At 41.4% G+C, this 27,811-nt stretch overlaps 1 protein-coding gene across 5 annotated transcripts in view; it reads right to left on the reverse strand.

The window, feature by feature from the left end:
- The window catches only part of stai (stathmin), a 115,648-nt gene that overhangs the window by 20,167 nt on the left and 67,670 nt on the right, over nt 1-27,811 (reverse strand). The window contains exons 1-2 of one of the 5 annotated variants that reach the window (XM_053780545.2): nt 12,771-12,929; nt 11,831-12,058 (exon numbers count right to left, since the gene is read on the reverse strand). The exons of the other annotated variants lie outside the window; for them this stretch is intronic. Of the exons in view, the coding sequence (XP_053636520.1) occupies nt 11,831-11,906 (76 nt within the window). The 5' untranslated portion in view covers nt 11,907-12,058; nt 12,771-12,929. Of the gene's footprint in view, nt 1-11,830; nt 12,059-12,770; nt 12,930-27,811 lie in introns of those variants that run through there. 5 annotated transcript variants of the gene reach the window in all.

Raw genomic sequence — 27,811 nt, forward strand, 5'->3', positions numbered from 1 at the left:
ATCCACTGACAGTCACAAATGCAATATATGTAATGGTTGCTACTGCATTAACAATTTCAGACCAATACCAGACGTTAGCCACTAGACTTGCCAACATTTGCACAGATAAGTTTCTTGGTAATACTAAAGCGAAGCACTCGGCCAACATATTCAAGCGTTAATGCATGCTCATTTTTCAAAAACAGTGATGCTATACATAATCACGTTGCCAGCTAGTAATCTAATGGGTAACCCCAAGTATGCTGTTTCGCCCTTAACTAATTATTTCCGACAGAAAAATATTCTAAAATTTACCGTGCTGGGAATAATAAGCCATTAAGTACTTTGTAGGTTAAAATTACTAACCCATCACCCCTCCAAGTAACGAAAAGTTAGCAAAAAATATTTTAACACCAAAGATCCGTTAAAATTATAAGCTACTTTCCCAAAATTTCACACATCTTCAGAGGAAAAAAAATAGTAGTCTATGTACTCGTCTGCCAGTTGCATTCCACAAGTCTCATTTATACAAATTATGAAGCGTCAAGTCTTGAGTGGTATTTATTCCTTGCAGGAAGTGTTGGAGGCACTCCGTCCATTTATGTGAGAGACGCTGCTATTGGTGATCTCTGAAAGTGTCAAGGGTAGGAATCCGTAAGCATGTGGTTCCCACAATATTCGGTGGTTACTCAGCTGCTATGCCTAAAACAAGGCATATGGTATGTCCATGGGACCGTGAAAACATCAGCAAACAGAAGCCTACACAAACCGGTTCTTTTAATCTACCATTTCTAAGCAAACTTTTTTCATCTTTCATATGAAATTGTGTGGTTATCACTAAATTCACTTTCAAAATATTTAAACCGTGTAACATTAACGTAATGAATAAATATGGCAATATATACATGACAAAGCTGTGATACGAGCCAGCGGGTCACCTGCGGCAACAGTTTGGTTGACCATTCAAGCACCAGCCAAGCCTGCAAAAGAGCAATTCTCGAAATCCATCAAAGGTACAGCCAGGGCAATAGTAAGCAAACCACTGAAAATGAGGTACTGCTGCAGCAACCGCCAATAGTTTAGTATAGCACGATGTCGGTCACCTCTGACACCCTGGCAGTGCGCGCGTGCTGAGCAGGGTGCGTGTGTGCAACAGCTGGACAAGCACGCTTTCACTCACGCAACAGTCCTTTGCCACGTTAATTTACAGAAATATTCAACTGTAGCAAAACATACATTAAAAATTTATCTAGTACCTAACAGCTACAAGATACGATAACAGCCTTAGTCAAAGAGCAATAAACACTAAAATAAAAGATTAAGCTAATAACTCAATCTTGTATGCTTTACCAACTACCTCCAGATTACCAAATTGTCTTTTAATCATTATTACTTTGGATCCTAATATTGCAGTAATGATACTCTACTATCAGTCCTTAAACTCTTGCTTTAAATTCATGCTGAGCTTCCGGCCACTAACAGTTCTGCATGTTCATTAGTAAGTAATGTACTTACGTGGATATAAACAAAATATTAGCAAATACTGCGGAAGCCAAGTGTATACCGTACATGAATGGTATACAATACCGACAAGATGAAAATTAGACGTGCAACATCTGGGTATCTAATATAGACGTTTTGCCACTGGATGGGGAAACGTCAATATGAAAGATACCTAGATGTTGCACATGTCTAATTTTCAAGTGTATATACTCCAAGGAAGGCGCCTCACTGTCTAATCGATTTCGACAACTGACGGCTGGTCCATTTCTCTTATCGGGACAGGACTACGGCCGGACAATGAGCTACCCATCTAAAAAAGCCAACGAAGATGAGGGGAAAAAATTACAATGAAAGTGTGGAGACAAACTAACGAATGGGTAAATGCAAAACTAAGAAATTCTTCTGATTAGACAGTACAGAAAAGCAGCTTCAGTATTTATAGAACTTAGATTGGAAAGAAAATTCGAGTTTTAATAATCCTAGAGAAGTATTGTAATATTTTAAATTTTAAAATACCTAGTTATTTTGAAAAACACATACTCAATTTTAAGCATTGTATAGGCCACGTAATGTTTACAATGCAAAGAAAATTGAACAAAATACAGTTGAGAGCAACAAAGGCTTTACCAAGAGAAACCTGTATTTGCAACTCTCAACTGCTTGTACAATTATGTAAACAGTGACTAGAACCTGAAAAGATAGCAATGACCGCAGGTGGAAGCGGTGCACACGTGAAACACTAATATGCAGCAGAATTTGCGAATGTAATGTTATAACGCAAGTGTTATGCAAACTCTCCAACCGGCTAAGTTGGTAGAGGTCAATATCAGGCGCTAGGCCTTCAGCCGTTTTGAGTTCCTAAACATACACAAATTTACCATTCGTGCCATATGGGCTTTCGATTTTTTTTTTTTTTGTTCTAGTCGAGTGCAAAATGGAAAAATTGGAACCATACTAAAATAAACATCTTTAGGCTATCAATAGTACTTCAAATAAATACTGGGATAAGGCATAACAATCATTGTCAAACTTTTTTCTTTAAATGTGTAAAGCGTTTGGCATACCTGAACTAAAACTAAATTTATCGAACTGTAATCTCTATTGACGAAAAGTTTCGCCTGCGTTGCAGGCTTCATCGGTGGAATATAGAGATGAATCGCCTCCCGATACTACAGCGCAGGAAAAACGTTTCATCAATAGAGTCCTATTGTTGCACATGCGTCTCAACTTGTCGGTATTATATATAAAGATTATCGAAAAGTCTACGGACAGCACCAACCACATTAGACTAGTTTTTCCTACTAACCACTGGTACACTACTATTTATTTATTTATTTATTTACAATTTGAGCACACATACAGAGGTACAAAAAAATACAGATAAGAGCAGCATGCCAAAGCCACTTATACTATGCATAGCATTACGGGCTGGCTTAAAATTAACTATCCTTCTCAATCAGACCTCTTTTTGGCCACTGAAGTTAATTTATTGTTTACATGGCTTCACCTACAAACTTCTCAGAATATCTACCCCTGAGGACAGCCCCACACTAGCTTCCTGGATGATGACCTGATAAATAACGCTGTTTGTGCTGGCCGCACGCAGTCCAACGCAGCCACCACAGCGGGGCTAAGGAAATTTTCGGAAATAAAGTGCTACACATTTATCCTGTTCATGATTGTATATCCTTAATGATAAATACTTTCATGATACAGCAACATTACGGAATCTTGGTAAGAGGATATCTAAAGACTATTGCTGAACCGTTTGGCATGACCTACTTACAAGAGGGGAAGAGGGGGGGGGGTGAGATCCTACCTGTGGCGCAATCTAAGAATACAAGTGAAATGCAGTGCTGACCAGAAGGTGAAATGGCTAAGCCAACACGACTGAATGACCTAACTGTTTATATTAATTCTTTTTAGTCTACAATTTGCCAAGTTAAACCATTGGTTTGTGGACAGTTTTACCTAAATACTTCCCCCCCTATCTCTGTTCCTTACATGATGAAGGGATCTGCCAAAGTATCTGTATAGGCTATTTTGATGGTATCAGTATAGATTTAAAACGATATCAGTATCAGCAAAAACTTTGGTATCGCCCCCATCCCTCCTATGGCGTCACTTTGGCTTAAATAGTAACTAGGGAAAATTCCAGCCAAGTTTTACTCAGGGTGATTAGGAAGAGATTACGGCTGTTCCCACCAACTCCAATGTTGACGTTCGGCAACATCCAAAGGAGACTTATCAAATGGACCACCTGGTGGAATACCGGGAGTTACATCCATGCATGCAGTGATGCATGCATCCCATCCGCGTCCAACTCTCCGTGGCTCAGGGTCGCATCCGCCAAGAGGCGACGAAGTGGACCGTAACAAATTATCTGTTGCTCTCCTGCAATAAACATTCCAGTTAAGAGAGCCAACCCCGTAGCTGGCGGAACTGAGTGCAACTCTCTAAAGAAGGTTACTCTAAAGTTACAATTTACAGTTATCAACCAATCTTAGGAAAGTCGAAGAATCATTAGTTGTCAGCCTCACCGCTTAACCCAATTCTACCACTCCCCCAGGTAATGCTCAAAACAGATGACGGCAGAGGCATTCCAAATTACTTTTACAGTACGGAACTAAATTTTGGTTAAGACAGGCAACCTGTCCAATACAGCTCTCTACTAGCAAATCATTTTCCAGAATAATAATTTTCAGATACTTTAACCGCATCTGAAAATTTACGTAGTAAACCGCCAATACGTTTCAAACTGGAAAGTAGCACCTGGCAGTGGAAATAAGCGGTTCTCGCTTATGTATTTGTATATCATACAAGCTTATGACTGCGAGGGCGACGGACTGCAACGGAGAGCACTCACGGGAGGTGGGAGTGGCACGTGAGTCAGCGAAGCCGCTGCCGGTCTCTCAGGCACCAGGTTGCCACCTCAACTATGCACCCTACTGACTCATTCAGACAGGAGGAAACGGTGACGCGAGAGAAAAAAAAAAAAGGGGGGGGGGGGGGGGGGGGGGACCTAAGAATAAGTATCGATCTATCAAGTGAAATTTCCAACCTAGGTCAAGGAATTTTAACGTGCGACTGATTCAGGGAAACGAACCCTCGCGGCCAAGTGACCTGGCATTCTAATCTGAAAATTAAATATTAAAGGAATAACTATGGAACACACAGGAGTATAAAAATTATGATTTACCTGCTGTCTTGCATCCTTAAAATAAAGACCGGCAATCCTGCCAGCGAAAAGAGAATCCTCAGCTTCCCACACTGACTACATAATGGTATGTCTACCAACTAAGTAGACTGAATTTTTCTTCAAAACGCAGTCCATTTAGGTGATACTATTAAAAAAGACGTGGCACCAAAATACTAAGCTCATCCATAATTTGTATCCCAAACACTGCCACAGATTTCTGTTAAATTAACACTATAGCGAGGACTAACCAGGCTGTGATTGACATGTGAGCCAGTAGCAGCATCCTGCTGGTTGAACCGAGAAAGCACCAAGGTTGGATTTTTAAGTTTTAGTACATGATCACCATTTATTAAGTTAAACTAAACTATCCGGTATAGCTCAATCCTTTATGGCTAAAACATAGGCTAAATGCATTAACAAGCACAAAGCAAGTGTAAACTCAAGGCACTTTCAATATTCTGAGGAAAAAAAAAAGCATAATTACTACCACTTGTGGATGGAAAAGTTATGGACAAGAAAACTGTACCAATGTGATATATAGGCAAGTTATCTTTCCATACTGCTATACGCATGTGAAAAAAAAAACTTACGAAGTTATTGGCTAAACCAACCATGTACACTATGTGGAGTGCTAAATAAGAAAAAAAAAACCTAAACAAAAGAGCAGTTATCGTTAACCAGTTTATGGAAATGCCCAACGTTCCCAGATGGCACCACTTACTATCCGACACGCTCTGAGCATGTAACACTGAAGCGACAAATAGATGAGAAGGCGTGGTGTTGAGGTTTAGGTGAGAGCGGGCGCCGTAAAGTCCAGCCCCTCTGGCACCACATTGTTCAGATCAATAACAAGGCGACAAAAAAAAAAAATGAACCCGCAATGGCACCCCTATCACGTTTAGCCGTTATTTTTTTTCCGAAAGAAATACTTTTAAACAATCAGTACAAAGTGTAAAATGGAAAACTTCAAAGCTACCATAACTTTCGAACCCTTTGAAAATTGTGCCATCCCATTCTCCGATTTTCGGAGTTACATTTACTGAATGTCCCTTTCACGTTGACGAATTTAATTCTGCATATCATTGTGATCGGAGAACTTAGATTTTTTTTTTTATTATTTTTTTTATTCGCCGGTATTCTCCCGGCCCGGGTCTTCTCCAAGTAGTGGTGACCCGGCCTTGGCTCCCTATCTGGGGAGTGTCTCGAGACTTAAGTCTCCCATGGGAGGAGGTACAAGTACCTCATCTTTGGGACCAAGTGATTTTATTTGTGACATTCTCAAATGAAGCGTACTTTAATTTACAGCAGGTTTTGCTACCCTTTAGCGAAATGCAAACTTTTTCCGGTCAATAGTTTACCCGATACCTGTTGGGCTAGTGTTCCATGTAATATTTTGAAACAATGCTGTCGTCTGTTATTTCTTTACATTTGGAAGGTTGAAACTGTTAAGGTCATTTGCACTAGGATTTTCAAGGCAGCTATCTACCCGATTTCAGAGTTGTACAGCAAATGACTGCCACACAGACGCTTACTATGACTTTTTTTTTAGCTTTAATAAGGAAAGGAGATTTACCACGCGGGAAGTTTGGATGTGGATTTTCCATATTTTACTATTCCGTCTTTTAATATGGTGCTTGGTTAATATTAATTCCAATTCTCTCCAGTAATGGTCTGTGTTGCTGCTGTAGGTTTCGATCCAGGGATGTACAAGCTTTGTATTTCACTTGTATACATCTTGTCTGCTTTTTCTCAGTTTTCCTGTATTTAAAATAAGTAACTTCCCATGTCTTCCATTTTCATAACAGTTTTCTTTCCACGTGGAATTTTAGACAAATTAGTTGAAAATTTCTTATCTAAGGTGAGTGCCAGTCTCTGGGTGAAAAATACCTGCAATTATAAAGACACATTTATAAGTTTTATTCATACATTTTGTGGCCGTGTTATTTTGCTGCTGGACTAAATAGTGTTCAAATTAAGAAACCGAACATAAAACAAGCAAGTTAATATACAGTGTAACACTTTTAAAATTTAATACAATGCAAACTAAACTACAATAACTTTGCAAGTTAACTTCTGCAAAGCACTAACGATTAAACCTTAGTCGAAATTCGTACCAAATTTAAAAAAATAGAAAAGGCGAAGGTAGGCGAGAATATATTTCCATGGAGAAGCGCCTGTGGAATGAGTTAATGATTCGATACAAAGGTACAAGAAGAAGACTCCCTTGAAGAAACTGGAAAGGTGGAAGCAAGTAATTTCTTAAAGAACAGTAGGACTTGAACACTTCCGCCAGGCTTCATTGAAATGTACAGCATCATCAAACTAGATGAAGCTTCAATTTAACGGAAAACTGCAGCAACGAAGATTTAAAACAACGTTAACAGCCTCTGGGTGTGACTCCGTTGATACTACTCACTTCCCCCCCCCCCCCAACTCCCACACTATCCAGTGGAAACCTAGTTGCCTGGTCACGTCCACCTAAATAACCAGTACGTCCTCTTAGACATCATTGTACTGTTGTAAAAACAGTCAAATGGGCTACTGTTGAAAGTGAATTGAACAGTTGAAATAAGACTAATTTGCTGAAGCTGCGAGCAGTGGGTGCCAGTTTTCTGCTCAAGCTGCAAACTCATCTACTTTCCTTATTTTTTTTCCCCCGTTGTGGTAAGTTATAATTTATTACTTTATAAATATAGAACAACCTAACCTAATTTAGGAGTGCTGCAAACTGAATGTAGTTGTCGCTCGGAGGTCGGGTTGCTACTGATTGCCATGCGCCAAGTATTTCATTCAGAGCGAGGAGGCATGTAAAAAGCGAGACCAGATGTCAAACAGCAGAAAACCAAGGCGAAAATGCATCTCCTAAGTTATTTTACAAATAGCTATTTTTTATTCAGGGCACATTATCAACTTTATGACTAATTCAGTCTTAAAAACTGTTGAGCCCATTTTTCGCATTCCACAATCCATATTCACAATTCAGCATCATTGGCCGAAAGGGTCAAAGTTTTGACGAAAGGTAAATCAGTTTTACCACTTTTACGAAGTGATGCTGGGTTCTTAGGCAAGAATCCTTCTGGAAGTGGCATACATCCTTAAGGAATCCCTGCCCCAAGCATAAACCATATGGTGACCCAGCATCAGGGGATTTTACCATGCTTAAATTTAAAGTACCAGATACAAAAGAATAACTGGGTTTTTGTAGTTGTGCATTCATTTTTTTAAGTCAAAGGATTTCGGAAGGAAACTGGTGGTTCCATTCCCTCCAGACATAGTAGCTCGACGGGATATGCCCTGTCCTCACTTTGCTTGTCAATAATACGTGTAGAAAGTAACTGCAGATTATATTCACGAGGAATCGCTAAACCCCTAGGTACTATACAATGCCTGTGGAATGGAGAGTAATTACACGAAAGGGGAAAGCTCCAATACTTGGATCAAGACTGACGTCAAGACAACCTTCCCCACCCATTAACCTGTAACCTGTTTTAGAATTTTCCTACGCTCGCAGTCCGGCTTCGAGTCTGGCCGACTCCCTGTTCATTGCCTCGAGAACCTAGTTGTTGCGAGTCAGCTAGCCCACATACAGGCTGCTCTGGCACAAAGCTAAGTTAGTGATAATTTTCTTTTAATACTTTCCACACCTACTCCGGCAGTATTTCTGATATCTGCTGGTAGCAAGATTTCAAGTGTTACTGACCCAAGTGCAGGTGTTCCATAGTACGAAAATATCCTTGCTGTATCGTGTCTTGCCACACAAGACAAAATTTACCCAAATCTATCTCCCAATTTATTACTTCAGTCAACAATCACCCACTCCAATTTGTAATCCAACCCGCTAGATAATTTTGCACTAAGTTTTTTTTGTGCCAAATAAAAATTACTGTAAAAATTGAGAAATTATTTCCCATATATATACTAGACCAGTCAAACAGCCCGGCAAAACCTGCCAGTTAACCAATAATGGTATACAACGCTTAAGACAGCTAAATGTATTACTGAACGACCATGACCCTTTAAGTCTACACCACACCCCTCCGAGGACCATACGGCTGACTATCGATTCCCGTGTATCACCGGAACTCACCCCCCCCCCCAGATACCCTCCCGCGGTCCCCGAGACCCTAATACAGGTTTTATTAAAATTTTACCCAATTTTCAGCATAGCTAAGAATGGTAGTTTTTAAATTGAATATCCACGCACTTGCTTTGCCTTTGTTTAACCCTTTCATGAATTAAAGTCTAAATTACTTTAATTTGTAAACCAATTGATTCCACAAGTTTTAATATCATTAGAATTCCAAACTTTCCTTCTGCTAAATAGGTAGTCTTTAATGAATTTACAAGTTTAGTCAAAGTGCAAAACTATTTTAAACATCTCTTAAGGTTGATTAGGAGTAATACAGCCAATTTACTTAACTAATTCTCTATCATGCCCACAACAACCTTCACTCAACTTGTAAAAGGTAAAGATGCGCAAGCACTATTCATTCCGTCACCGATGTAAAGACTTGTCCGGCCTACGGTAATGCCACCAGGATGACCCCAGTTAGCTTAAGACTACATGATCAGTAATGCATTTGACCAGTAAAATAATACATCCAGCCTGTGGAGGCTACCTGCACTTAATGCGAACCACAACCCTTGCACGTGTTGCCGTCGCCCCCAGGGGAGGGAGGATCCTCAAAAGCGGGCGAGGGGCTCTTAGATTCAAGGAATTTGACATGCCCTGCCTTCCTTGGAAAGAACTATAATACACAGGCGCTGTGTGACTCCTACGGACTTATCGGAGGGGGCCGGGAGAATGGGGCGTTATTTAATTCGTGGTCAATGTTTTACAATGCTCTAAATTTAGTTTAGCATTTCTTGGGATTTTTAAGCCAAACAAAACATGGCAAAGTTAATTTACCAAAAGTTTACAACCAAGTTTTATGTATAAACAAGTAACAGTTTGGCATTTGTGTACCGTGCTGCAAAATCTGGAGAGAGAAAAAAAAAAAGCTCTCTCGCAAGGCTATTTCCCCCTTACTACACATCAAGGGGCCTGAACATACAACAGGCATGTGTGAGCGTGTTAGATAGGAGTGAATGGAGACGAATGTTTTTGGGACCTGACAGTTTGAACGGTAATATTTTGTAAAGGGATTCAGGGAAACCTGTTAGCCGGACGAGTCGGGGGTAGTAGTAGTTCAATGCCTGCACTTTAAAGGAGGGGGAGGGGGGTGAGATACTGACTGTTTAGTGACACCTGAACAGTCATATCTTGGAACCTCTGCAAAGTGTGAATGATGGTGAAAGTGTTTCTTTTTATGTCACCCTGCCTCAGTGGGAGTGAAAAAAATGATTTAAGTAATAAAGTTTGATATTTACCAGAGTATCGGCAAACCACAGTTTTTATCAGAATTAAGTACTTGGCCTCCAGGTTACGAAAGTCCGTAATAAATAACGGGTAACTACCTATCAAAGCAAAATTTCTTTTCTTCAGCCTAGAAAAATAAGCTTGTGTTGGTTAAACAAAATCGTACCAAAATAAGCTAGTTTCTCCCAAACTTTTCCACCCAATTTTTAGGTTTGAAGGGTCTAAACCATCCGTCATTTTAACGGGTGGTTTCATCTGTGCGGCAACAGACCAGCCAAAGAGCGGAAACAAGACGAGAGAAGAGCCAACACCCCGAACTCTTCTCAAACTTTTAAGGGGTGGGATTAGGGAAAAATGTGCAGTGGTTAAACAAAATATAATAAAGTAATGATTATAGCCACCAAGAGAGCGAAAGAACGGGGAATTAGAACATGAATGAAATAAATGGCAAATATGAAACACCTGTAGAATGCAAAATTGGACTATGTAAGAAGTGTTAACTGGAAATGCGAACGGGCAGCATGGATAAGTATTTTTTTTTATATTCTGTTCTATAGATTATTATATCTATGCTTCTAGTAATGATCACCTAAATAAGAAAATAAATATTAAGAGTAACTTTAAAACCGGAAAATAACGTATACACTGAATGCAAAGCTAAGTAATATTTAGCTGCATTTGTCATAAGGAACGATCAGCAATCGTGCCACTGCAAAACATTGACCATTTTTTGCACTTATGACAACATAATGGTGCCTCCCAGAGTATATGCATCAACCTGCTACCAGTAACTCTGGGGTATGGAAAAATCAAATACAACTATGGTTTCATGAATATGATAAAGGCATTGGATCAGGATGGTCAGCAGACGAATACGCATGCAGCTACTACACAACTTAATATATCCAATTATACATTATGAATAAAGGTGTGCATAACAGATTTGTAAACTTCCTGCCGGTAAAAATGAGTGGTTACAAGCATCAGATACTTTGAAAATATTCAGCTTCCCTTCTACATGTTAGCAATCCATTTGAAACTTGCCATAATTAGTACGAAACACTTACAACTACACTCAGGACAAAAATGTCGAAAACCCCTACCTAAAAGTTTTTCCCTTGAACTTTATCGAATCTTTAAAAAATCACATACGTATTTGGTAACTTATATCCTTTCACCTGTCAGTTTGTGGTAAGTAAAAAATTCTTGACCGTCTAGAAATCTACCCTTCCCAGATAATCTCCTTCCTAGCCACCCAAAACAGTCTATTAAAACATTTTTGAATCTCATTCCTGACACTGCCAAAAGTCACTTCATCTCTTATTTAAGAGTCAGTGTTTTATAATCACAACAAAATGTGCTATATACTGCAGTAATCTCCGTCAAGCACAGGAAGGTCGATTAAGACACTGCGGTCCCTCGAGAATAACATCTTTGACACGTGTGGCTCCACGATCGATCGCTAGTATGTGCGATGCTGCATTACGGGAACACGTTGCTTTCACCCTTATTTACATTCAAACCAGTAGTGGGCGCGGCTCTTAGAAAACGGAAACTAAACAGAAAACGAGACTTTCGGCAACTCATTCTGAATGTGGTAGGAACCGAACAGGCACTTCCATACTAATTATTGTATAGACGACATTTTCAAATAAACTGTCACAGGCAATTTCAACATCTGAAAGTTACGACACTAGAGACTTTTCAATATATTTGCAGTGGCAAACCATTATGTTCAAATTTCAAAATATTTTTCACTTAAACCGCAATATAATATTTTGATAGCTAACCTGGAAGTGCAGAGTTGACTGAGCAGGTCTGACAGAAGCAGCGAAGGAAGGAATCCCTGACAAGCCCGATGAGCATCTTTGCGTTGTGGGTTGACCTTCAGAAGTATGGAAGGGATGGGAGGGTCGGTCGGGTCGACCTGGGAAGGTCCCCGGGGCAGTGGTATTGCTACAAGGCTTTTACCACCGCTCTACACCATGTAAGTCTCCGTAGGCCACCAAGTACAGTTGCTGCAGGATCAAAATCTCGTCAGTGCCGGTTACAGAAGACAATACATATCCTCATAACCGGCTAAATTTACCTGACAAGATTTAGGCCCTGAAATTGCGCTAAAATATTCCCCACACAAAACAGACTACCATATCAATACTGTGGCCTTCAAGGGTTCTTTTGATGAGCTTGTTTAAAATGTGAAAGTTACTGAAGAATTACGAAGTTAAATCTTATTGTTGAGATGGCTAAGAGTTTGTCTGGGGTATTAATCAGCGCGCTGTGGCGGTACACTGCCTGCACTAAATACCTGAATGTCATTTATGATACTCTCCACCAAAGCCCAGCACGCCGTCCTGCTCTGCTCTTCTGACCAACGCAGCTACCGGGGCAAATCCAACAGAGCTCGTGTCTTATGGTAAACACTGGCATTACGGTACAAGCACGAATGGCATGTGCTGAGGATGTACTTATAATCAAAGTCTAACGTTCAGACTATAAAATTATATTAACATGTGGAATTCATCTGACAGTCCAGCAGGTACAAGGACCAAAGCACTGTGGTGGGCGTGAGACAGAGGGCGCTGTGGAGGCAGCTTGGTGCAGGGTCAAAAAAAATGCTTGTGAGAATGCTATGAAAGCACAGACAGTTTACCGCCACAATCTGAGCACTAGGTAAAGTTAACCACGAATGAGACTTTTTACATAGGTACTTTTCTCGCGTTGCCTCACCACAAAGACGTAAGAGCGGTAGCCTAAGGCAGTGTGGTGTGGCGTGGAGTTGATGGCAGTGGTGGTTCAGTGGGTGATAGTGGAGCAGGGGCCGGGGAGACACTGAATGCTCTGCCACTGTCGTCTAGCGGCTGCTGCTCTGCTCCTTCCTGGGTGTGGTTTTCGGACCTGCGCGTTGTCGCTGCCACCACGATGGCTCAACCACTGCTGCTGCTGCTGCTGCTGCTGCTGCTGCTGCTGTTGTTGCCGCCGCCGCCGATTGATTTAGAAAATTTACGAAGAACTATAACCGGTCAAGTATTCATCGCTTTTAGGAATAAAATATTAAAAGGATTTTTTTATTAGGCTAGTATTTTATCTTCAAACGAGACGTGTACAAAAGCCAAAATTTTTAAACCAGGATAAATACAGCATCAAGGTCTAACTGAATTTCACAACCGCAAGTGACCAGTAACTTGTCAAACTATAGCAAAACCAACTTCATAGAAAAAGGAGTAATTTTCAATTTGCAAATTTAATTTTTCGCAGGGCTTACCTGATTTAAAGTTTCCTTTTTTTTATGTAACTGATAGCTCACTTGAAATCAGTTCTGTATTGAACAAGGCTGACTGACATTCGCAAAATTTTACCAGCAACGCCAAATCAGGGTTACACTATCGTAGTGTAATTGTGAACAACCTACTACTACTGGATTATGAGGGCAGTAGGGTAAATTTTATATTTTATTTATTAGTGAAGCATAGTGTCAGTTCAAATATCAGTGATAGCACACTTGCAGATAAGTTGTATAAACTGGCGAGAATCTGCAAAACTAAGATTACATTGAATCACTGGTAGTAATTACCGTAAAACTAAAAACTAGAATCTAAACATCTACCTTTGAAGAGTTTTGCGATTCTACTCTGAGCCAGGCATGGGTCAGAATTTGTCTGGTCAAATCAACTAGGCTGTTGGGAAATAATTATCCACTTTCTAAAGCCTCCAATATTTGTCCTAGCATTTTATCATCATCTAGGTTATAAGATGTCTGGGACTACGACAGCTGGTATGTTATCCTGAGACCAAAGCGCGTATGTTCTGCAATGTGTATTTTTCACTTCCTCTATTACTCTTGTACGTTATGGGACTGAGCCCTCAAGTACTTTCCACGTACAAATGCAGCCTCCTCCACTTCAGCTAGTACATATTTAGGACCGAGGCGTTCCCAGTAACTTAAATGCTTCACTGGTTATGCAGGTCGTAAATGATCCCTGTATTGCAGCTCTGAGCAATACTAACATTACATTGGCACTACTTCGATTGTAAAGTAAAAGGACACAAGTGCAACTAATGTGACATTTTATTATGTTAACGTTTCGCTCTCCAGCTTTGTCAAGCTCCTGGAGAGCGAAACGTTGCCACAAAATGTCACATTAGTTGCACGTCTCCTTTTACTTTACATACTGTCGGGAATTCTACCAGCTTATATACACTACTTTGATTCACGAAATGATATAGTTTGTTTGGCACCATTTCCCTTGTTTTGAAAGTTCTCATTACCCACCGTCATTTTCCTGCCTGTCGTGACATTTGCCTTATTGTGTTCTTTGAAAGAAAGGTTAGCCGACATTACTCCCAGACTGTTAAAGAATTTCTTTCGTTTTATTTGATGATCCTCTTGGGTCTTTTATACAGTGTCCCTTTTGAGTTCATTCTTTCCCTATCTAAGCAGCTTGTTTAACTGTTTTTTCCCCTATGTTTAAAGTGTCTTGTGCAGGGTGATTTTCATGCCTATTTTGGTATCAGCACAGGATGCAAAAACTGTGGTGTGTGTATGTATGTCTGCCTGAGGATAAGAAACAGCGGCACATGAACCATGCCTTGGGGTACTGAAGTTTTTACCTGGATAATGATGGATTTTGCCGTTTACTACCGTGTTCTGGCAGCTTAAAATACACATGCCTACTTTCCCGTTATGCGTATAGCCCTCATATTGTGAAGTCGCCTTATGATCGCATGTCAAACTCCTTTGCAAAATCCATGTATGCCACATATGAGTTATGGTTTTCTTCCGACGCCTCCGTAATAAGTTCACCAATTATACATTTAAATAAAACTGCCGTCAAATGCAGTAAATTTACAGGAGTCTAGTACCTCTTTCTTAGGACTAATGTCTAGGCCCCTTTTACTGTCTTTGATGGAAAAGGTTTCTCTTGGTATTATTGAATTCCTTACACGAAGGATGAATGTCCGAACTCGGCACCATCTACTTTTTATTAACGAAGTAAAGAGTAGATAGATATGCGGAATACAGCGTAACCTTGACCTTTAAATATTTGCTGCCAGTTTCCTGAACAATGATTTTATTTCAAACATCCTTTACATCTACATACACATTTAAGGCGTGGCTGACCAAGAACCAAGCCAACAGATACTTTAAAGACACCTGGGACAACATCCATCATAATTAAGTAGGTTATGTTCAGAATGTGGGATATGGTCCTAAAAGTACTAAAATAAGTTTTAACCATCAACCCTTTTATATCATGCCATTTAAAACAAAAATATTTAAGTTCTAGCTCGTTCTCAGAAACAGACGGCTATTTTCCTCCACTAGTGCTCTGGGGCATTGCCCGTTTAGAAATCACGCTGGTAGTGAACAGTCGAACACGGCATTCCCTATCCTACCCACCAGCGGCAGCACCCGGAACCAAGCAGAAAAAACTTTTCCCTCCAAGAACCTATTTAGGGAAACCCACGACCGTAACCCTTCCACCCTCACACCACTGGAAAGTCCCATGAACCAAATCCCTCCTTTCCACTGAGGGACAACACTACAACCTTTCCCTCTGATTGTGCCCACCCTTCTCACAGGAGTCCAAACTACTTCAAACATATTAAGGCAACGTTATTAAGTATCTGCTACACCCTCCCCCCCCCCCCAATAAAGAATCAGTTTCCTTAACAGAAGAGGTTCCTGCTGTCAATTTTTCCTATATACATGATGGGCCCCTCGAACTGAGAACACTATGGTCACAGTGATGCCGCGTCTACCCAACTTCCTGAAAGACTTACAAACTTGCACAAACCCTAACGCAATTGTACGGGTTGTACAAGCCTGTGCGGAACACGTCATTTAGCTAGTGTTTACCGTGTTCCTCATAACGCAGTACAACGGCTAATACCAGTCAGGAATTTGTGGAAATCAGTAGCCAAAAGTTAGTTGGGTATTGTGTGGAAGGGCAAGAGTACATCAAATGCCAGCTAGTGTTTTGTTTATGGGAAATTAATTTCTCCAGCCATTATTACAAACAAATCTTAATCTGGACAGATCTGCCAATTTTACAGTATATCAATCATTGAAATACCAATTTATATTTAACCAGAGGCACGTTGGCGAAAATTAATTTATATTTCGACTGGTCTAAGAGGGGCAACGGAAGCATTTAGCCCTAGAGCCTATTTTAAATATTAAATAGGTTTTCATGGTAGCATAGACAAACATTCCTTTATCAATTTGCGGGGTTACCGAAATCCTGTTACATGCCTGAAAGACCATATCTAATGCCTCCTGATCTTAGGGCGCCCATTCTGGAAGGGCTTTTGATTCAAGCCATTTGATCCGACCTCCCCTTCCCTGGATCAAACCCGATTCCCTACCTTCCCCCCCCCACCCCAAGCGCTGTAATTATCCCTCTAACTTTACCTCCTTGGACCGTAGGCAAGAGAGCGTAATCTATACCTAGAAAATAGAGGGACTAGTCCCAAATCTACGCACAGAAACCACTCCAAGAGCAAGAGGTTCGGCAGGCTGCAAAATACTCCTAATGAAATGTTAAGAGTGCCACGAAGGGACTAAGACTTCAACACCAAACGTAAGGGGAACTGCCAACATACCCCTAAAATGAACTGGATAAGTTAATGTTCCCGAAAAGCCGGACTGTGGTGCACACACTGAACTGCACGCAGGTAGCATCAACAGCCTGGTCTGAGACTTGGCAGCAGAGGTGTTGACCTCTCCTGTTGAAATCTCTAACTAAAACATTCATAGAATGACAATTATCCATACTAATTCAAGTTTAGAAACTATTTCCCAATTTGAAACTAAATATCTGATTAGAAAGTTACCCCACCACACTAAGCAGTCCTCCAAAAATAATATAAATCAGAAATGAAGCCAACAAATGACTCTGCTTTTTTTTCCATCTAACTTCTCTGCAACAGCTGTTCTTAACCTCGCATTTTATGAAGCCATCCATTCAAGGCAGGTGAAATCACAGATAAAGAATGTGCAGAGAACTTTTACTGCACACACCTTAACTACTGGGAGCGCTTGGAAGCACTTTACTTTTACTCACTAGAGCGCAGGCGAGAGATGCATCAAAATCTACACCTACAAAATCCTCGAGGGACTGGTTCCTAATCTGCACATAGAAATCACTCCCTACGAAAGAGACTTTGCAGGCGGGGGCAACATACCCCCCAATGAAAAGTAGGGGCGCCACTAGCACACAGAAAACACTAAGTGCCCGGGGCCCAAAATTGTTCAACAGTCTCCCACCAGCCATAAGGAAAATTACCAATAGACCCCTGGCTGCCTTCAAGATGGAGCTGGACAGATACCTAAAATCAGTGCCGGTTCATCCGGGCTGTGGTTTGTACGTTTTACTACATGCGACCAGCAGTAACAGCCTAGTTGATCAGACCCCGATCCACCGGGAGGCCTGGTCATGTATCGGGCCGCGGGGGCGTTGATCCCCGGAATACCCTCCAGGTAGATAACTTGTTATATTACATTAAAAATTAAGTACGTTTATTTAACTTTAGTCATTCACGAGTTGAAACTGACCGTTCCCATTTTTAAATTTAAGTCTCTATTTCTAGTGGCAACTAGTACCGTCCTTAATTTCATACCTTTGTCAAACATTTAAGACAAGGGCACGCCATACCTAATAATGTTTATCTTCCTAAGTGAAACTACTGTTCATCCACTGGCGCATGAACAAAGTTAAGCATACCATACTCCAAATACGAGCTAAACATCCCTACTCGTTTACACTAACTGATCTCTCTCAGCCCTTTCACTAAGATTTCCAGAATAGTGCACGTTTGTGAAAGGAAACTGATCAATTGTGCGCTCCTATGACTGGAGAATTCTAATTTCAATTTTAATTTGCTGGCTTTGCAATGTTACGAATTTACACTTCCAGTGTTGACCTTGGTGAATGAAGCTGTCCTAGCAGAAGCCCCACGCGAAGGAAGTGAACAAGGTAACATGCCTTTAAAAAAAAAAAAAAAAAAAAAAAAGGAAACCGAACCCTCAAGGAATACCTTAAGAGTAACTCCAGTGGTAATACACAACACACAGGCAGACATTTGGACAATTTATAAATATATTTTACTTTGAAACTGTTCAAGTAACCATTTTATAGTTTTGTCTTGAAGTCATATTTAACCAAACAGCTGATGTAAATTTGATTATCTAGTCTTAATGAATCACAGCACAAGCTCCTCGTTTCCTGCCCTGTCGAAGAATTATGTAGGTACAAATTAGTCTAGAGTAGAGAAAAACGCTATTCTATAGATTAATTGGTATTCAAACAAGCAATCATATTTGCTCTGTAAACCTGTGGAAGACCTGCCTTGCGCGCGTATGGTGCCAGTACAATCAATACCAGACGCTGCCGCCAGTGTGTGCTGTCTGGAACTGCTCCACGGCCTCTACAGTCTACTCACAGCTACTAATCAAACTTCTACACTACCTAGATTAAACTACTGTCAGTTTACTATCCCACTAAAAACTTCGCCCAGTGCCAACCATTTCCTCTATAAACAAGCCTGAGAAAATCAGCAACACTAGAACTTAAAGGTGAAATCTGTACCGATATCTTTTCATCCACCATGGAACCGATCACTCAAGCTTTGTATTAAGCATAGTGCTAGCCAAGTCGAAATGGAGTTTTACACATACACACACACGCTACTCTGCCTGTCCTCCAGGACAACTGCCTGTTTCTTGAGAGCCGGGCCAACCCGCCCCTCACACTGCCAAGGTTAACCTGTTAAAGAGACTGGAACAAGACTGGCTGTCTACACCCCCAATACCAACAGCACTTCTAATCCTGCACTTCTTACTTTGCTATAGTACCCACCTTACTATTTAGTTAAATATGCTGCAATAACAATTATTTAGTAATTTAGGGTAATTGTTGGATATTTAGCGAAGAAAAATAATTACACGAAATCCAGGGGAATATATACGGTGGTCAAAGTATTATTTGGGAGCAGTTTTGTTAAACATATTCAGTAATAGCAACACATTTCTCCCAAACACGTTGTAAAACTAATACCTCGGGAATTACTAGGTATACGTTAGTCAATCTTCCAGTGACGGCACAAATTTTGAAGTGATAATACTAGTCTTCGATAACCACTCTGTTTATCAGTTGATGGGCAGGAAGGACTTAAATGACTTATGACACAGATTAAAAAGTACAGCTTCTATTGCACTCCTGCAGACATTGAGGAGCCGCGAGCAATTTGTGGCACTTGTGTCGCCAGGTAGACAGTAGTCACGAACACTGAATGCTACCACCCACTCAATTTTCCATATGCATTCTTACCTTTCCTGTGCATAAAAATTAATAGTAAAATATGCTTTTTACCTTCATTGCCATAAATATTAACATTTAAAAAACTAATTCTAGGGTTATGAAAATATACCGAGCTACCTTCAGGAATACAATTAAAAGAGCAGATCCTATGTAGAGGAGCTTGTAATGAAAGACTGAGCTGTACATTATCGTACCTCGTCTATGTGGTGGGGCTGTCAGGATGACTCATGGGGTGGCCCGCAAAAGGCACCTCCCCACAGAGGCACCTCCCCGCACAGCCACCACACCTTTACACAAACCTAAAAGTGCGTGTGGTTTCCAACGAATTTAGCAATGTCAGGCTTTACTCTTTCGCTTCTATGGGGTTATGCGCATTTACGTTCATTACAAAATAAGGTTAGTCAACCTAACTCAAAAAATAACCAATTTTGGTTTGCTTAGATCAATTTGAAATTGCCAATGCGTGTGCGCCAGAAAACTAATGGAGTACTACTTTATGGCTGAATTTCTTTGTAAGGTAATAAAAGACCCAACAAAAAAATAAAAAAATAAAATGCACAAAGAAAGCTCACAGATAAAACTACTGTACAGGTTTCATCAATACCTGGTTACCATCAGAATGCCAAGAGGCAAAACTTTTAAAACAGGGTAAGATAAAACTAACATACAATATAAATTATATATAATATATACACACACACGGGTCCTTAGAGAGGGAGCGGATATGCTGTGTGCCACTAACCACAATCAACACATCCCTTGAAACTTGGCAACTACCCGAGGCATGGAACACTGCAAATGTTCCCATTTCTTAAAAAAAAAAAAAAAGGAGACAAAAGAGGCACTAAACTATAGACCAGTGTCAGTGACGTGTATAGTATGCAAAGTCATGGAGAGAAGATTATCAGGAGAGCGGTGGAGCACCTGGAACGGAACAAGATTATAAAAGACAACCAGCACGGATTTATGGAAGGCAAATCCTGTGTCATAAACCTTCTGGAGTTTTATGATAAAGTAACAGAAGTAAGACACGAGAGAGGGGTAGGTTGATTGCATCTTCTTAGACTGTAAGGCCTTTGACATTTCAAGAGATTAGTGCAGAAGCTAGAGGATCAGGTGCATATAACAGGAAGGACACTGCAATGGATCAGAGAATACCTGACAGGGAGGCAACAAGTCATGGTACGCGATAAGGTATCACAGTGGGCACCTGTGACGAGCGGGGTCCCACGGGGGTCAGTCCTAGGACCAGTGCTACTTTTGGTATATGTGAATGACATGATGGAAGGGTTAGACTCAGAAGTGTCCCTGTTCACAGATGTGAAGTTAATGAGAATTAAATCAGATGAGGATCAGGCAGGACTTCATAGACCTGGACAGACTGGACACCTGGTCCAGCAACTGGCTTCTCGAATTTAGCCTAGCCAAATGCAAAGTCATGAAGATGAGTGAAGGGCACAGAAGACCAGACGGAGTATAGGCCTGGTGGCCAAAGACTGCAAACCTCGCTCAAGGACAAAGATCTTGGGGTGAGAATAACACCGAGCACGTCTCCGGAAGCATACAACCAGATAACTGCTGCAGCATATGGGTACCTGGCAAACCTGAGAACAGCATTCCGATACCTAAGTAAGGAATCGTTCAAGACACTGTACACCGTGTACGTCAAGCCCATACTGGAGTATGAAGCACCTGTTTGGAACCCACACTTTATCAAGCACGTCAAGAAATTAGAGAAAGTGCAAAGGTTTGCGACAAGGTTAGTTCCAGAGATGAGGGGAATGTCCTATGAAGAAAGGTTAAGGGAAATCGGCCTGACGACACTGGAGGACAGGAGGGCTAGGAGAGAGAACATACAAAATACTGCGTGGAATAGACAAGGTGGACAGACAATGTTCCAGGGGGGGGGGGACGACGACAGACAAGGGGTCACAATTGGAAGTTGAAAACCCAGACGAGTCAAAGGGATGTTTGGAAGTATTTCTTCAGTCAGAGTAGTCAGGAAGTGGAATAGCCTAGCAAGTGAGGTAGTGGAGGCAGGAACCACACAGCTTTAAGATGAGGTATGATAAAGCTCATGGAGCAGGGAGAGGACCTAGTAGCACTCGGTGAAGAGGCAGGGCCAGGAGCCGAGTCTCGACCCCTGCAACCACAATTAGGCGAGTACACACACACACACACACACACACACGCACGCACGCACCAGTCATGCTCGTATACAATCCATGTCTCCTCTCCCATCCCCAGCACTGACGAAAATTCGAAACCTTTATTTTTATATTCCTTTGACGGATTCAGATTTCCCACTATGACAGCCCGGCCCTAGGCCACAATTTTCTGGCGCTTGCCTAGTCAACAGGTCTTCTGCTGCTGGCGGAAAGTTGCTCCCCCCCCCCCCCAATATCCATCAGCCTGGTTGATTCGGCACTTGACAGGTACTTTTCTTCTTGAAGACTTACACCTGTTCCCAGTGTTGACGGTACAAGGGGTACGGTAAGCATGCAGTTCAATAGGTGTTAAGGGACCACGGTTACCGTGTATAATGGAAATTAAATTCCTAGTCGCCTTCAAGATGGAACCTTAAATTGAAGTCAGTTCCTGATCAGCCAGGCTGCGCCGCCTTACGCTGTGCTATGGTGCATTACGCTGGGATGCGGGCACCAACTGCCTGATCAATTAGGCCAGTAACCAGAAGGCCTGGTATGAGACAGGACTGCGGGGGCACTGGCCCTCGGAAACTACTACAGGCAAGTTGTTAAACAGTCTGGACCCACGGATGTTTATACAATGTTTATTGTGCCATGGCGCTCCCCTCTCACTCCATTTTACAATTGTGTGTAGATTTGAGTCTAGGCCCAAGTACCTTCCAGAATTATGCATCTCCTCAGCAGCAGCAACAAAAAATCAATTAAATATAAGCCGGAAAACGTGCCCTTGTAATTACCTACTTGTAACTACAGGAACAGAGCTATGCTCGTAGTGTCCCGTTTCCAAGAATGTTAAATCACTTTTAAATATCCAGTGTATGTGGCACTTAAATATTAATTCATAATTCATTCCAGTTACCTGGAGTTTTCCTGTCGCTTCCGGAAGTCACAGCCCCCTCGACCCAGTCCCAGACCATCCACCACTCAATATATCCAAAGCATCGTGTACATACTTTTACTTTTTCCTCTGGTGGCCTGGTGGTTAACGCTCTCGCTTCACACGGTGAGGGCCTGGGTTCGATTCCCAGCCAGAGTAGAAACATTGGACGTGTTTCTTTCAACCTGTTGTCTATGTTCCCCATCAGTAAAATGGGTACCTGGGTGTTAGTCGACTGGTGTGGGTCGCATCCTGGGACACTGACCTAAGGAGGCCTGGTCACAGACCGGGCCGCGGGGGCATTGATCCCCGGAACTCTCTCCAGGTAATCTCTCCAGGTAATCTTACCTGTTCGCGTTTCTCTCATCCATTTACTTTACCCTTACTAATAAACTTAAAAGTTTCCTAACTGGTCTAAGGAACACATTTTGTTCTTTAACGATTTCTTCGACTTAGCCTCAACATACGGTAATTTCCAGACTTAAAAACTGTACTAGTCATCAGTAGGGTTGTCTAAGTACGCTAATCAAGTAATATTGCACAGGTAAACCTATACATTGTAAACATTACTCCTCCACTTTTGCTAAAAGTTGCTTACACTCTGAACAACGTTGCTTCGACACTCTTATTCACATGCTAAAACCTACAAGGACAATACAACAGCAAGTCACGATAGTCCAATAACCAGTTATTTTCATATTTCTTGACAGTAATAACTATTCATTGGATATAGTGGAGAGATCATTTAAATATACGTGGTTGGCTCAAATTATTGCACTTCAGTCATAGTGTAAATTCTCCATAAATCAAAGCAACTCCCTCGCAGAATCAGTCCCTGTGAATCACCCGCTGAGCTACACTGATGGTCCGGGAAAAACCAGCTGGTAAGAGCAAACCATGGAGAAGTTTAGTTGGGAGGCAAGGGCAGTTGGAGGTAAATGTGCTGCCCGAGACTACTACTGAGGAAGTTTTGAAAAGTAAATTATAGTTACCCCTCAAAAGGGTGTCTGGATGCCGGTGAAGGGCACTTGATGAAAGGAATTTGAGCTGGTTCCCCTTCCCCCCCCCCCTCAGCTAAATTTACTACCCCTATTCCAAGTGCTTGTCAAACTTACGCCTATTTGAAGCACTTCCATAAAACTAATAGTTGCCCTATGAGGCTTTAGTGAAGTTACATTTGAAGCTAATACAGTATTTTGCCATTAAGACTTGGCACAAACTTTATACATATTTCAGTTACAATGCCATTAAATTATTCCTCATGACGGATTTAGTAAACATTACATTGTTACGCACACATACTAATTGCGCTGATGTTTCAGGAGTATCGCACCCGCGACCCAGTCTCTGATTAGGCTGGGTAAATTTGAAAACATTAAGACCATTGATAAACAAGGTATTAAAAAGTAAAGTATACGAATTCTGCGCATTAATAATTTTCCCATATCAACACAAATTACTTAAATCCCAGACAATTAGAGCATATGAGAATTACGCAAATTACGAGACATGGTTTCCAAACAAGGTGACCGAGTCGAACCAAGCGAGCTCTAAGTTGTCCAAATGTTAAAAATTTCAGGCACTGGTTCGGAATTCAGCGCTCTATGCAGTTAAAAGGGTCCTTAGTATGTACTAACTACAGTGGTATACCCTTCAAGGTGGTCCTTTATGCTGGCGAAAGGTTTTGCATCCAAAGAATTGGAACTACTCTCCTTTTATCAAACTATTAACCCCCATTCCCCTGGCACTGACCACTATGGGTTTAATATATATATCTCTCACACACCACACACACACACACACACACACACACACACACACACACACACACACACACACACACACACTAATTGTAACAGTTTGTCATCCATAAATGCTCTCAACTCTAAGTATAAACACTCTCATGCTTGTGTCAGAGGCCAGACACAGGTACGGCGAGATTGTGGACTGTGGATTTCATCTCGCATTGGTCTTCAGATGCATGATAGAACTGATGAATTGGCTAAGTTGTATGCTTTCAAAGAGGGAGTAGATTACAATCTTGGGTTGTCAGTTAGCAGTTTGAGAACAATACGAAAAGATCAAAGTAAATTTTACCGACTTAAGGCTCGGGGAGAGTGACGCCAGTCAGTCCATCTATCATTATATCGTGCAGGAGCAGCCATATGTCTATGGTGAATCCAGCAAAATAAGCACTCTTGGCTGTCACTACCGCCCGTCTCCGGCTGGGTTACAAGTATCTTTGGCAGGTTAAATCGCCGCCACTTGATGTACACCAAACGAAATGTAAACTTTGCCAGAAGGACTATTGTCACACCGTGTCATTATGTACTGGAGTGCGATAAAATTAATGAATTCAGAGACAACTCTCAGAAATCTTCAACATGTGTCAAAATATTTTATACAGTGGTATATTACAGACCATTCTGGAAAAATATCCTGATTTTGCTCACTGTAAATAAAGCATTATCACGTGTGCGTGCGTGTCCCCCCCCCCAATTAATATTTGCACTAATAACTCAGTTGTGACCGAGTGTGGACGTGTGAATTCCTCATTACTTTATAATTTGTTCATGACTGTAACCATAAACGTAAGCAAGCAAACTTACTTACATGATTCATTACCTTTGTAACTTTCAGCTATCAAAACTTTGGGGCACAGTCCCTGGACCCATTATGTACCTGGAGGTTACCTGGAGGTTATTCCGGGGATCAACGCCCCCGCGGCCCGGTCCACGACCAGGCCTCCCGATGGATCAGGGCCTGATCAACTAGGCTGTTACTGCTGGCCGCACGCAGTCCGACGTACGAGCCACAGCCCGGCTGATCCGGCACCGACTTTAGGTATCTGTCCAGCTCTCTCTTGAAGGCAGCCAGGGGTTTATTGGCAATTCCCCTAATGCTTGATGGGAGGCTGTTGAACAGTTTTGGGCCCCGGACACTTATGGTGTTTTCTCTTAGTGTACCAATGGCGCCCCTACTTTTTATTGGCGGCATTTTGCATCGCCTGCCCAGTCTTTTACTTTCGTAGGGAGTGATTTCTGTGTGCAGATTTGGGACCATTCCTTCCAAGATTTTCCAAGTGTAGATTATGATATATCTCTCCCTCCTGCGTTCCAACGAGTACAAGTCAAGTGCTTCCAAGCGTTCCCAGTAGTTAAGGTGCTTGACAGAACTTATACGTGCAGTAAAGGATCTCTGTACACTCTCTAGATCTGCGATTTCACCTGCTTTGTATGGAGATGTTAATGTACAGCAGTATTCCAGCCTAGAGAGAACAAGTGATTTGAAAAGGATCATCATGGGCTTGGCATCTCTCGTTTTGAAAGTTCTCATTATCCATCCTATCATTTTCTTTGCACGTGCGATCGTGGCACTGTTGTGATCCTTGAAAGTGAGATCCTCAGACATTACTACTCCCAGGTCCCTTACATTATTTTTCCGCTCTATTGTATGGCCGGAGTCAGTAGTATACTCTGTTCTAGTTATTATCTCCACCAGTTTTCCATAACGGAGTAGTTGGAATTTGTCCTCATTGAACATCATATTGTTTACCGTTGCCCACTGGAAAACTTTGTTTATATCTTCTTGGAGGTTAACCGCGTCCTCAGCAGATGACAGCCTCATGCAGATCCTAGTATCATCCGCAAAGGATGATACGGTGCTGTGGTGTATATCTCTGTTTATGTCTGATAAACAGAGATATACCGCCCACAGGATAGGCATGGAGTGCATAAAAAAAAAAAGTACCTTCCTCTTACATTCCCTTACCACTTTTTGGCCAAATGAGAAATTTAGAAATGCTTTTAAAATGTCCGCATAAGTAAATTAACAGATTTAGAAAATACAGGACATTACCTCCAAAATTTTCGCGGTACGCATCAAGCAGTATCCCCTGATTGCTCAATACATTTTCTTTGAAGAGCAAACTATTTTTTTTAGGGTCAACCACACTAATACGAGCTCCCGTTTCTTCGGCTTTCTTCTGATATAAAATATCTCAAGTTTAGGTCCAAAACTATTATTGTGAACCGTCTATTAGCTGGGAAGACTTTTTTGCATCAATTATTTATGAAGCACTGGACCCGTAGGCATTATAAATCATGGGACAGCACTATATCCGTAAGAGTCATACATCACCTGGACACCAGAGGCAATCAAATTTGATCCAAAGGTGGGGGGGAGAGGTGGTTTGAACTTGAATCAAGAGCCCTTCACCAGCATTGACACTCTTCCTCGACGGATTTCAATCTATTTGCAAAACATTCCTAAGCACCACCAGAGGTGAGCTACACATTTGAATGAAGGATTGCTGAATTTAAGGGGAGAGTTAGGGTAAAAAGCATTGCTTAAAAAACCATACCCCCGGCCGGGATTGAACCCGCGGTCATAGAGTCTCAAAACTCCAGCCCGTCGCGTTAGCCACTAGACCAGCTAGCCACAATAAGATTCATCCAACTAGGTATATTTCTACACCATAGGAAAGTTAGCACAGGCACCTCTGTGACCACAAATGCAAGTTTTTACAGACGAATCTCCAGCTAGCGTGGCCGTGACGAACTCTAGCTCAAGTCCCTTCACTGCCGTCAACATGACTCAAGAAATCGTAATGACACGATTGCAAATAAACCATACCCCCGGCCGGGATTGAACCCGCGGTCATAGTCTCAAAACTCCAGCCCGTCGCGTTAGCCACTGGAGATTCGTCTGTAAAAACTTGCATTTGTGGTCACAGAGGTGCCTGTGCTAACTTTCCTATGGTGTAGAAATATACCTAGTTGGATGAATCTTATTGTGGCTAGCTGGTCTAGTGGCTAACGCGACGGGCTGGAGTTTTGAGACTATGACCGCGGGTTCAATCCCGGCCGGGGGTATGGTTTATTTGCAATCGCGTCATTACGATTTCTTGAGTCAGCATTGCTTAGGATTTATAAAATACTTAAACGTGTTATTCCATGCTTCTAACAAGACTGTTGGTGTCTCAAAAAAAATTTTTTTACCCAGATTCACTATCATACAGATATTCATATAAAAATCTGAGCCAGCCATTGAAGGTTAAACCATATACATAATTTGATCAAGGTCAGCAATCTGAAAATGGAAAAATCCAACTAATCAAGAAAAAAAAAGTGTCTGGTTTGTGGCCATTTAGGCCACTCAAAATTCATTACTGGTGGCCTAGTGTCCTAGCTTCATTATAAGGTCGAGGGTCAAATATTACACCTGGCAAGAAATTACGAGTTGAACTATTTACACCTAATTAAGGTGTAAATTTCCAATAACAAGACATGCATTTTTATTTAAAATTCAAAATGAGTTACACTAAAATGTTTCAACAAGTTCAAAAGGTCCTCTACAGGTACT

The sequence above is a fragment of the Cherax quadricarinatus genome, chromosome 26 (genome assembly GCF_038502225.1).
Source record: "Cherax quadricarinatus isolate ZL_2023a chromosome 26, ASM3850222v1, whole genome shotgun sequence".
NCBI lineage: Eukaryota > Metazoa > Arthropoda > Malacostraca > Decapoda > Parastacidae > Cherax > Cherax quadricarinatus.